We start from the raw sequence: 12,828 nt of genomic DNA on the forward strand, positions 1-12,828 counted from the left end.
ACAGGAACCATTAACTTTCTCCAAAGCTTAATTCAAATGTAATTTCCCACTATCCCCAAAGTGACTTTTGCTAATCCCCCCAACTACTGATCTCTGTGCCTGAGATTCCACTGACATTTTTCCAGGCTCAAACTCCTCTGTGTGGCTTTTTTTTCTTTTTAAATAAGCTTTATGAGGTATCTACCATTTCTTACATCACTATAGTATCCCATGTGCTCTTCCCCTTTCCCTCCCTTTTGATAAATAGTATTTTAGATGGAAAAAAGGCAATAGATTTGCAATGTTTAACACGTGGGGAGGCAGGTTAGAGATACCTTCTCATTACTCTTCAGTTGAGTTCTCTTTTTGATTCTTTGATCTGTTGTTCTTTCCATTTACATCGTTCTAGTTACTGGGTAGATTGCTCTCTTGACTCTGCTTGCTCCATTCTGCATCTGTTCATGTAGATCTTTCCATGCTTCTCTCTATTCATCCCACACATCATTTCTTAGGGCACAGAATATTACATACATGTAATGTTCATGAACTACAATTTCTTTAGCCATTCTCCAATTGATGGGCCATCTACTTTGTTTCCAACTCTTAGTTAAAACAACAAGTATGAGCATTTTGAAGCATATTGGGGATTTGCAGGGTTTTTGCTAAGGAAGCCCCATGGACAGCATGGTCCATAGGGACACAAGTTGGACAATTAAATGACTGAAAAACAATAAACACTCATACATATACGGTATATCATTATTATGTATTCTATTACATATCTCTCATATATGCATCACTGTACACAGCACCTGGCCTGGAGTACATATCTAAAGTGCTTATGGAATTGAATGGCAAGTGGGCACAGCTCTAGCAGGTCAAAGTTGGACCCTGTCTAGCAAAACTCTGGCCTGGAAATCTTGTTCTAACCATCCAACAGCCTATTGTATTCTGATGGACATTGATACAGTGGTATAGGAACAATTAAGATGAAGCAGATACTGGCTTAAAATAACATCAATGGGGAGAGTCCCTACTTGATATGTCTTTATTTAGTTGAGAAAAAGTAGTAAAAGGACTATAGCCTTTGACTTCATTGGCAGACCATTTTTCCTCCTTGTTACTTAGGAAGGTCTGTGATAGGTATAGGTAAGCCACAGAATATCACCAAAGTTCGTTCACATCCAAGAAGTAGCAAAAGAATATCATGAAACCAATTGCCAATGTTTATATTGGGTAGTGTACCCAGGGAGAACCCCAAAACAATCCCATGAGGTAGGTTCTACTGGCATTCCCATTAAATGAGATCACATTGGTAAGGTGCTTACTACAGGGTTTGGCACAAATAGGCACTTAAGAAATGCTTCCTTCCTTCACCATTTTGATTTAGCAGATAAAAGAACTGAAATTCAGAGCAGTGAGGTGACATCCAAGATCACTCACCATTTATTAAATGTCTACTGTAAGTCAGGAATTGTGCTAAGTGATGGAGATACAGAAAAAGAGAGAGAGAGAAAGAAAGAGAGGAGGGAAGGAAGCAAGGAAGGAAGGAAGGAAGGAAGGAAGGAAGGAAGGAAGGAAGGAAGGAAGGGAGGAAGGGAGGAAGGAAGGAAGGAAGGAAGGAAGGAAGGAAGGAAGGAAGGAAGGAAGGAAGGAAGGAAGGAAGGAAGGAAGGAAGGAAGGAAGGAAAGAAGGGAAGGGAGGAAGGGAGGAAGGAAGGAAGGAAGGAAGGAAGGAAGGAAGGAAGGAAGGAAGGAAGGAAGGAAGGAAGGAAGGAAGGAAGGAATAGAGGGAAGAAGGAAGGAGGAGGAGGGAGGGAGGAAGGAAGGAAGGAAGGAAGAAAAAGAGGGAGGAAGAGAGGGAGGGAGAGAGGGAGGGAGGGAAGGAGAGAGAGAGAGGGAGGGAGGGAGGAAGTAAGAGAGGAAGGAAGGAAGAAAAGTTGCTCATTTAAGATGCTTCATGTATCCAGGAAAAGGGACAAAGGTAAGCCTGCATGCTGCGCTGGTACTATGACCTTGAGCCGATCACTTCAGCCCAATCAGCCTCAGTTTCAATTAAATGTCCTCTAAGATTCCTCCCAGCTCTGAACTATGAACCCACAAAAGACCCAAAGTAATGAATTCAGCACTTTGGACAGCTCTCCTAAGGCAAGACCTTCTAGTCCTGAATGGCTTGGGGCTTCCCACTGAGGCAGGGAGCGTCCATGTTGTTAAAACTTAGGTCTCTAAGCATGAACATACCAGGTATGATAATTGGGGGGAGTAAATGTGATCACTGCTGGGAATCCATAGTACCTCTGGATGGCCACGTGCCTTGGCTGCCACTTGGGTGTTTTATTTGTCCAGGACACTGGAGGCAGGAAGAGAGAAGCTAATTGATACCTAAAAACTAGGGCTGGTCCCCATACCTCGGCATACTGGAAAGAATGTTGAGTTTGGAATCAGAGGAACTGGATTCAAATGCTGCCTGCCACTTATTTTCTATGAGACTCTGGCCAAGTAAAACTTTGCCTCTCAGGTTTCCGTTTCTTCCTCTCTAGTTCGAATGGGAGGATTGGACTGGTCGGCTCAGCATCTATTACTATAGGATTCCTATGGACTCTCCTACTTTGCACATCTCTAATTCTGTAATTGCTTTGCTCCGTGGACAGAGTTAGAGCTGAGAGGTCATCTTGCTCCACCCATCCCTCCATGCACATAGGAGCAGACGGCCATTTTGTCATGCTCCATCCCTCAGTTGCCTGCCTGGGCCTGAGACACTTCCCCCTTCTTCCTCACCAATGCCCTGCCTGAGTGTCCTGGTCACCACCATCTGGCCCCCATGATTCCTTTGATTCCCAGCTAAGTCCCCTTCCCCTCCCTTTCTATCAAGCTCTAATACTCATGCATTTCCTCCTCTCTCTCGTCTGTACATTGTTTGCATCTTGTTTCTCTCATTAAACTGTAAACACCTTGAAAGCAGAGATTAGTAGGATTTTGGTTTAGATTTGGGGGAGAGAAAAAGGGAGACTTTCTTTGTTTCCCTGATAATAAATGCTTGTTGTTTGACTAAAGTATAGGGAGGCTAAAGATAAACAAGGTTAGAAATGGGATTCGAACTTCCTCACTCCAAGTCTAGCACTCCTTTCACTCTGCCAGCCTGGCTCTCTTCCCATTTCATAGATTAACAAACTGAGGCCCAAGGCTTGAAGTCACCCAGGGAATAGGAACTATAGCGTAGATTCAAACCCAGATTCTTTGCTTCCTAATAAGTTCTCTTCCTTCTCCAAGATGCTGCTTTTCAATCCTTTCTTATGGAAATGTCCTCACTCCCTCAGCCCTGACTAGAAAACATCAGGGCATCCTCTCGTTCTCTCCTGTGTGTTGCCTCCTGGCCTATTAGTGAAAAACTCTCCTCCAAAGCCTCCATCAGTTTGATCTCCAGCAGATAATGGGCCACACAGCTGCATCAGGCAGCATCCAAAACAAATGTGCTGCTCTTAGCCAGGGGGGTGGGAAGCACTAAAAAATCAAGGGAAGGGGAGAAAACCCTTCAAGAAACTGCTGAAGGCCGGTTCATCCTGGGAGACAGCACAGGATGCTCCACTGGATTTGGAAACAGAGGACCTGAGTTCCAATGTTGCTTCCCTACTTATGAATGATCTCTGGGTGCTTTAAAAGCACAAAGGAGGCTCCCTGGGCCTCAGTTCCCTCACCTGTAAAGGAAACTGAACTAGCTGGCCTCTGAGCTCCCTTAACTAAGGGACTGGGGAGCTGGGACCCATGGCCTGGCAGTGAAAGGGGCTCCTGTGCCTTCCATCTGCCTTCCAGAGAAGGCTACGGTGGGTTCTCGTTGGTAACCCGTGGAAATTCACCCAGCCTCCCCCTCCAGGAATATGGCAAGTGGAATTCCTCAGCTGGTGGGTGATTCCATGGTGATGAGGCTGCAGAAAGCCGAGCTTCCTGGAACACTCCTGATCACAGAGGATACCGTGGGTGGGAAATTGGAGGCAATTATGTTGGATCATGGCTACAGACAGTTCTGCAGAATTCATTAAAATCTCCTCTCAAAAAGGATCGGAGGATCCTGGGGCCTTGATGCCAAAGACAAGTTTTTCCTCCCTTCCTCACTCCTCGTCCCCTCCCCAAGCCCAGAGTCCAGGGGGAGTTGAATGCAATGGTCACCGCAGATGATGACAAGTCAAAGAAACGGTCTGAGCTGGGGAGCTCAAAAAATAGCTAATTAAATCGGTGAGGAAGAAAGAGGAGGAGGGGGAAGGAAAGGGAATGGGAGGCAAAGGGGAAGAGGGGAAAGAAGAGGAGGAGAAGGAAAAGGAGAGGAGGTTAAGAAAGAGGAGGGCAGGTGGAGGGATAAGAAGAGAGGAGAAGGGAGGGACAAAGAGGGGGAAAGGAGAGGAAGAAAGAGAATGAAATGAGGAGGAAGGGGGAAAGGAGGAGATGAGGGAAGGGAGAAAAAGGAAAAGGAGAGGGGAGGAGGAGGAGGAGGAGGAGGAGGAGGAGGAGGAGGAGCAGGGATAAGAAGATAGGAGAAGGGAGGGGCAAAGAGGGGGAAAGGAGAGGAAGAAAGAGAAGGAAATGAGGAGGAAGGGGGAAAGGAGGAGATGAGGGAAGTGAGTAAAAGGAAAAGGAGGGGGAGGAGAAGAAGGAGGAGGAGGAGGAGCAGGGATAAGAAGATAGGAGAAGGGAGGGGCAAAGAGGGGGAAAGGAGAGGAAGAAAGAGAAGGAAATGAGGAGGAGGGGGGAAAGGAGGAGGTAGGAAGAAGAGGAGGAGAAGGAAGTGGGAAAGAAACAAAGGAGGGAGAGGGGAAGGAAGAGAAGAGTGAAGAGGAGGGATAAGGGGAGAAAAAGGAGAGGGAAGGGGAGAAGAAGAAAGGGGAGATAGGACAAAGAGAAAAAAGCTTTAGTAAAGTGAGAGTCAGAAGCCGGCCAGCAGGCAAACTCGTACATTTTAGCTCCAAAGAGGAAAGAAACCTGGCAGATCCACCCTCCTGCCACTGTGTTTCCCTGCCTCCAGCCCCCCACTGATAGTCTGCTAACAGCCTCTATCAACACTTAGCAAAAGCATCGACCTGGGGAGAGCCCAGCTCAGAGGAAGCGACTTTGCATGTCAACTTTGAAGCTGAGTGAGAAAGAAACCCTACTGCGAGCTGAATGAGGGAAGCAGGATCAGGGCCCTGGAAGCTTTGACAATTAGGAAGCGAATGATGAGAGGGGTAGAGAGAGGAAGGGAGAGCTCATTCCCAAGGCTAGGGAGCAGGGTGAGCTGAGCTCCTCCGAGGACCCAGGCTGGATGTAACTGCTGTCAAAGCCACGGGAACCTGGAGATGGCAGCCTGTTCCTGAAAAGCCTCGAGTCCTCCAGATGGTAGCAGGAAAGCTGGTGGAGGAGCCCCTGCCTTCTCCAGGAGGGGTCCACGTCACACACATCCCCAAGGCAGGAAGGACTGTGGAGGTGTGCTTCTCATAGGCCTTTTTTAAAAAAGGAATGGAGTCCAGGAGTGTGGGGGTCCACAGGTAATCCCTGTTTCTGGAAGGGGAAACACTGTGCGCTCTACGTGGGCTAGGTCATCCATACAGTGACTTTAGAACAGAATATTGCACTATGTATAGCTATGATCCATAAATGTAGACAGGGAGAGAAAGCAAATGGGGGGAGGAAGAAGGAAAGAAAGGAAGAGATGAGTAAGCAAGGGAAGGGGGAAAGAAAGGAGAAAAGAGGGGGACGAGAGAGAAAGGAAAGGGAAGAGGAAGGGAAGAAAGAAGGAAAAAGGGGAGAAGGGAGGAAAGGAAGGGAGGAGGCAGAAAAGAAGGAAGGGAAGGAGGAAAGGAACAAAGGAAGGAAGGAGGGAGAAGGGAAGAAGGGAAAAAAGAAGGAAAAAGGAAAGAGGAAGGGAAGAAGAGAGGGCAAAGAGAGAGGGAGCAAAGGAGGAAGAAAAGAGAGGGAAAAGAAAAGTAGAAAAGAGGAAAGAGAAAAGGAGGGTAGAGGTTTAAGCCTTTTTTTCAAGACCAAGTTTGCTGCATACTTGTTATCTTCACCCTTGTTTGCCGCAAGAAGGAAAATGAAGGTCTGGGCCTGGTGATGTTAGATGACAGAAACCATGGCAACCTCCTCAATGTACTGGAAGAGACAGCATTGTTCTCTATTGTAAGGCTGGGATCCCGCCTCCCCCATTTGATTTTCCCTTTCACTTTGGCAGAGCACAATTGCTACATGGCTCCGTGCTCATCATCACCTTCCCCCCAGTATTCGGGATTTGAAGGAGCTGCGATTTCCTGGATGGGATTTGTTCATTTCCCAAACAAATCATACTGCCTCTTCAACTTAGGATACAGACTTTCAAGTGTCCATATTCAGAAATCCACCTGGTTCTCACCCATTTCCCAACTGATTACACATCATTCCCCTCTCCCTCTCTACATCCCAGCCCCACTGCTTATTTCTTCCTATTAAAAAATGCCAAGTCATCTCCTGCCTCCATGCCATTGACTGGGCTGTTTCCCCCACTTGCAGTGCTCTCCATCCCTAATTCCCTCTTTTGGAATTCTTGGTCTTTTTAAAGACTTCTGGCTCTTTCTGAAGATTTAGGTGCCATGTCTCCCACAGGGCTTTCCCTAATGCCCCTCCCCATTATTCTATCAATGCATATTCCGTATGCTCCCCCAGTAGAATGTAAGCTCTTTGAAGGGCAGCCATGTTTTTCTCCAACATTTTGCACGCTGCTTTCTTTGTGTCCTGAGTGTTTGGCTTAAAGTAAATATTTAACAAAGGTTTTATTCATCTGTTCATCCCATAACCTCCACAATCCAAGGAATCCTACCCAGCACCGGCAGGAAGATGCCCCACATTTAGCAATTGTGACAAGTATTGGTATTGGAAATTTTCCAAGGCAACTTTTGGTGGCAGTGCCTTGAGCATGGACTAACCCCGCTGGGAAAAGGAAGGTAACCCCCAACTACTTCCCACTGGAGCCCCCTTGGAGCTGCTGACGGCTTCCTCGTCCGATGTGAACCTCCTCTCCCACTCAGAAACCTGACAGGGGGATAATTAAAAGTGCATCAGAGCCTCGGGTTTGTTTGAACAAAGAGGAATCGGAAAACAAAAAGCCAGTTCAAGTCCAAATTTCATGCCTTCCTTGAAGGAGCAGGCAGCTAAAACCCAGGCCCTCTTTGATGTCTCCCCTTTGCTGCCATGTGCCATCAAATCCCCCGAGAGAAATGTCACCCCCACTGGACTCAGGGATCTAAATCAGCCGAGTAACATGGCGTGTTGTAAGCAGCTAGAGCTGAGAGCATTGTGGGAGGCACAAAGGAGCTGCTTGTCTACCTGGATCTTATGTAGACATGAATTTGGCTCCATATTCCTGCTGCATGCTGGGTACAAACAGAAGGCTTGGGAGCTCTATGAAAGCTGCCTTCAAGCGTTCTACGGGTCCCGAGCCGTACAGGAAGGATCGGACTTGTTTTGCTTGACTCCATTGGGTAGAGCTAGGAAATAAGGGGTGAGTGGGGGAAGGAAGGAGGAGGGGAACGGCCAAACTTAAGTTAAGGTTAGATGTAAGAAAGCACTTGTAGTCACAAGAGCCGTCTTCAGGTATTTTATGGGTTCTGAGCCATGCAAGAGGGATGGGACTTGTTTTGCTTGATCCTAAAGGGTAGAACTAGAAACTGAATGGGGGGGAGGGGAAGAGCAGAGAGGACTTGCCAAAATGCAGATTAAGTCTCAATGTATGAAAGCACTTCCTAGCCATGAGATCTCTTCCAAGCTGGGCTTGGCTGCTTCGGTGGAAAGTAGGCTCCCCTTCGCTGGAGGTCTGCAGGACCCCTCGGCCCTGCTATTGCAGATCCTTCTCCAGATATTGGGCAGGATAAAATGATTCTGGGAAATATGGAGCATTTTCTTCATTCCCCTTGGTGCTGCGAGATCATATTAGTCTTGGTACTGATACTCCATCAGTACCTGGGCTGCCAGAACCTCCCCAAATGGAGCAAAGACCTCTCTAAAAGCAGGGGACCCAGACCAGCCATTTCCCTCCCAGCTACACTCCTTTGGGTTTCGCCAGCCTCTGTGATGGGCTTCTGCCCTCTCACCCCCACTTTTTTATGTTGTCTTCCCCCATTAAATCATAAGCTCTCTGAGGGCCAGGATTCTTTGTTCCCCATTTGTATTCCTACTGCAAAGCACAGTGCCGGGCACATGTAGGGTCTTCCTGACTGTCCTCAAGGCTCACAGAGATTAAGTGGCTCCCCTAAAGTGCCAGAGCTACTCACCAAACGGGTGACGGCTAGAAGGAAGAGTGAAGTTACAGAGAAAACCCCAAGTCCACGAAAATCCACTTCAGTATCACCCGCAAAGAACAAAGAATTCACATGTCTTCAAGGTCTGGCCGACTTTCTGTATAAGTCTGAGGACCCGATCGGTGATTTGAGTCAGGAAGGTCTAAGTTCAAGTTTCGCCTCCAACTCAAGCTGCTGGGTGAGTCTATTAGCCTACAGGTGCCCTAGTTAACTCTCTAAGACTAAGCGATGGAGCGGGTGCTGCTCTCCACTGGGAGAGAACTCCCCCCACAAGGCCATGAGGAGGAGGCGAAACTTGAACTTAGGCCTTCCTGCCTCAGAGCTAGCTTTCCATCCACTGTCCAGGTAACTTCGCACATGCACAATCTCCTCAAACTTGAAACTCTAGGATTTCTTTTGGAGCTAAGGAGAGCCGGGAAAGTGCAAGATAAACGTGGGCAAGATGCCAGAGATATCTAAGTGCCCGTGGGGCTTTCACACAGGGTGGAGCCAGGCTCTATGCTAATAATTCTGAAACCAGAACAGGTAGAGACCTGGATGGGGGAGGGCCCCAAATGCATGCGGTAAGGATCAGGGGAAGGCACTGGGCTGTTGGTCCTGGAGAAGAGAAGGCTCAGGGGGCAAGGGAGCTTTCCTCGAGAAAGGCAGTCTGTCCTGTGTGAAGGAAATTAGACTCGTTCACCTCAGCCCCAGGGAGCAGAAACAAGAGGTTTCAAGTGAAGGAAGGGAAAATCCTCATTATTTGGGCTGTTCCACTGGGGGATGGGCTGCTTTGGGAAAGAGGGGCACCCTCGGCTGGGGCTCTGTGGGCAAAGGCTGGATGGCCACCTTTGGGGAATTGGCGGGCTAATAAGTGCAAAGTGGAAAGACAACAAGAAGTTGGCTAGTCCCAGGCCTTCCTTTTACAAATGGGGAAACCAAGGCCAAGAGGCTTGAGGTGATTGCTGACAAGGTTGCTTCAGTAGTAAGTAGCAGAGGGAAAAATGAAAGGCAAGTTCTCTGACTTCATACCCGGCATTGCTTCTGCGGCCTGTCTACTTCAAGGGGGAGGCGGCCTCTGTGGTTTCCCAGAACCCTCTGGTTCTGAGGTTCTGCTAAAACGAAACAAAATTCTTCAATCCTGGTGTCTTTGGTCATGGTCTCCCTGAGACGACTTCTTAGTAAGAGCCCCCAAGGACCGTGGGGACTAAAGGACGTCTCCTGAGACTGAGCGCGGGCACGCAGCTAATTGCTGAGCCCACTCTGGATTTCTTTCCCACTCAGCAGGACCTACCAGAGCACAGGCTGTGCTGCTAAAGCCGTTGAAAACCCTGGGGGTGCAGTGGATAAAGCCCCAGTCCTGAAGTCAGGAGGAGCTGAGCTCAAATCTGGCCTTGAACACTTAGCACTTCCTAGCCGTGTGACCCTGGGCAAGTCACTTAACCCCAATTACCTCGGGGTAGGGGGGAAACCTGGGTTTCTTGCGTTAAGGCAGTACCCAGAAGGTCTGGGTTATTCCCACCCATATGTAAACCCCAGTGGGGTCAGTCTGTTAGGGGGAGAACTGCAGACCTAGCATGCATCAAACCAAGAAATTAAGAATAAAAGATAAAGAAAAACCCCCAAATGCAAAACAGCATGGAAACTCCCGGCTCCCTCCAAAGAGATTTCCCATCTCCACAGAACAAGGTTTCTTTCCCCTTTCCTCCTTTGAGGCAATGACACACCGCTCTGGGGGGACCCCATCTGCAAGGGTTCCTTTTCTTCCTTATGAACCGGGAATAGCAATAGCCTGCATCTAAATGATAACGAGCTTTAGAAACTAAATCACGGCAATCCCCGCTCCTCGGTCCCCCCCAAGCATTCTCAGACGCTTACTAGCTAGGAGACTCTGGGTAGGTCACTTAATCTCAGTCTGACTCAGCGACATGCACAGATACATCTCGATTTATGGATGTGTAGCCCTCTATGGAAACCAGTTTTTACACAGAGCAAATTTTCCTGTGAACTTGCAGGCCACAGAGCAGGGAAGGGAGAGGGGCTGGGGGCACGTGCACAGAGAGGGCAGAGCACCCGAGCTGGCAGTGAGGCCATAGTCTCCTGTGCCATTCTTGGTTTCATTTGGAGCACTTTTTTTAAAGGTTTTTTTTTTCTTTTTCTTTTGGAGAGGGTGAGATGGGAGACCACAGAGTACCAAGTGCAAGAGTGGAAACATGGACGGTGCTATACAGTAAAGTTAATACAGGTTGGGGGGGTTGGTTGGGTTAGATTTGGGGGTGAGAATTTTTCAGAAGTTTTTATATAAAGTCTAATTTGAGTACTGCAAGAATTTCTGTAATAGATCCTCCCTCCCTCCCTTCCTTTTTTCTTCCCTTCCTCTTTTCTTTCCTTCCTTCCTCCCTTCCTTTTTCCCTTCCTTCCTTCCCCCTCCCTTCCTCTCTTCTTTCTTTCCTCCCTTCCTTCCTCCTTCCCTCCCTTCCCTTCTCTCTTCCTCCTTTCTTCCTTCCTTCCTCCTTCCTTCCTTCCTTCCTTCCTTCCTTCCTCTTATAACCTTTACATAGATAAGGCTCAAGAAGGAAGTGGGGGAGGAGGAATTCAAATCCAGATCTTCCAATCTCTGACCCCCCCACCCGCCCCAAATCATGTTGTTCAATGCAGGTTTTAGGAGAAATCCCCACCCTCCCTGCTCCACTCACACTGCTACCAGTCCAGGTTTTTCACCCTGGGAAGGCGGTAGTCTAAGAAGCTGCCTGTACTGACCAAGGGGACCCAGGGAGAGACCCTGAGACTGGCAGGACTTACCCTGGCCGGCGGTGCCCTCAGGGGAGCTGGGGCCCGAGCAGGTTTCAGAGGCCTGACATCTCCCAGCCCCCTGTCCTGCAGATGTAGCTGGGGAGTGCCCAGGAACCTTTCTAGAGCTCCTGCGGAGGCTGGGAATCTGGGCTGTGGAGGAGGGCATAGTGGCCCAGAGGAAAGGCTTTTGCCAGGAGCAGTTACAGTCCTGGAGGAAGAGCTTCTGACTCCAGGGAACACAGGATGGAAGCACCGGAAGCTTAGCCCTTGGGGTGCCTCTCCTTGCCTGGCTGGGCTGGGCTGAGCTGGGTGGGCTGGGCTAGTTCTGACTGGGCTGATCCTGGCTGGGCTGGGCTGAGTTGGGCTGGGTGGGCTGGGCTGGTTCTGGCTGGGCTGAGCTGGGTGGGCTGGGCTGGTTCTGGCTGGGCTGGGTGGGCTGGGCTGGGTGGGCTGGGCTGCTTCTGGCTGGTCCTCACTGGGCTGGGCTGGGCTGGTTCTGGCTGGGCTGGGCTGGGTGGGCTGGGCTGGTTCTGTCTGGGCTGAGCTGGTCCTTGCTAGGCTAGGCTGGGTGGGGTGGGCTGGGCTGGTACTGGCTGGGCTGAGCTGGGTGGGCTGGGCTGGTTGTGGCTGGGCTGGGTGGGCTGGGCTGGTTCTGTCTGGGCTGAGCTGGTCCTAGCTAGGCTAGGCTGGGTGGGCTGGGCTGAGCTGGGTGGGCTGGGCTGGTTCTGTTTGGGCTGAGCTGGTCCTTGCTAGGCTAGGCTGGGTGGGGTGGGCTGGGCTGGTTCTGGCTGGGCTAGGCTGGGTGGGCTGGGCTGGTTCTGGCTGGGCTGGGCTGGGTGGGCTGGGCTGGTTCTGGCTGGGCTGGCCCAGTGCTGCTGGGAGCCCACACACCAATTGCTTGCTCAGCTCCCTGATTAGCATTCCTTGCTCTGGGCCTGTCTGGAAGGCTGCGACTCCCAGACTAATAAGGGCTCTGGGAAGGTGAAACCTGGCCCTGCTCCTGGGTACTTCGGCCCTCAGAGCTCTCCTTGCCTTCCCCCATCGAAGCTCAGATGGTCTGGGGCTTGGAACAGGAAGGGGCCTGGGAGGCCCGCGAGCCCCACCTTCCTTTTACAGAGGAGGTTTTAGGGGTGCTCTGGGGGTCCCACGATGTTACTGATGGGATTTGAACGGAGGCTCTCTGTCCCCACTGTAGCCACCCCACCACTCGGCTACCCTGCCATTTTTTCCATTCCAGCCTAGAAATTCTGCCGCAGGGCAGTCAGAAAGGTCACCTCTGGGAACTGCTTGATCTCTTGGACCCAGGGCAGCTGGGATTTTGTCCTTTTCCTTCCATCTAAAATCCTGAGGCAGGGGGTGGAGGGCAGCCCGCGCGCCAGGCTTGTGGGGAGGGGGAGGGGAGAGAGGGCCTGCCTGCAGTGATAAGGTTCTCCTGGGGAACAGGACACACACTGCTTCTCTTCCGGAGAGACCCAGGCTGCCGCGCTCCGCCTCATCAGTGCTCCCAACAGGTGCTCTCGGGGAGATTGCGTTCTGAGCACGGCTGAGAACGTGCATTTCCCCCAGAAACTTCACAAAAACAAACCCGCTTTTGATCTGAAACGTCCAATCAGAGTTGAGAAAAGTCCTCTTCAATGTCACAGACCTTTGTTACGTGCTTGCCACGTGACATGTACTGGGCCTGGAGTCAGGAAGACCTGACTGCAAGTCGCCTCGGACACTTCTGAGCTGTGTGACCCTGGGCAAGTCACTTCACCCTGCTTGCCTCAGTTTCCTCATCTGCA

General features: G+C 50.1%; 1 protein-coding gene across 1 annotated transcript in view; it reads right to left on the reverse strand.

The window, feature by feature from the left end:
* Nucleotides 1–11,289, reverse strand: part of C2H10orf90 (chromosome 2 C10orf90 homolog) — a 130,005-nt gene extending 118,716 nt beyond the window's left edge. Inside the window, exon 1 of the mRNA XM_074297154.1 lies at nucleotides 11,054–11,289. Within this exon, the coding sequence (XP_074153255.1) occupies nucleotides 11,054–11,210 (157 nt within the window). The 5' untranslated portion in view covers nucleotides 11,211–11,289. The remainder of the gene's footprint in view (nucleotides 1–11,053) is intronic.
* Nucleotides 11,290–12,828: the final 1,539 nt, after the last annotated feature.

Source organism: Sminthopsis crassicaudata, chromosome 2, assembly GCF_048593235.1.
Source record: "Sminthopsis crassicaudata isolate SCR6 chromosome 2, ASM4859323v1, whole genome shotgun sequence".
Classification (NCBI taxonomy): domain Eukaryota; kingdom Metazoa; phylum Chordata; class Mammalia; order Dasyuromorphia; family Dasyuridae; genus Sminthopsis; species Sminthopsis crassicaudata.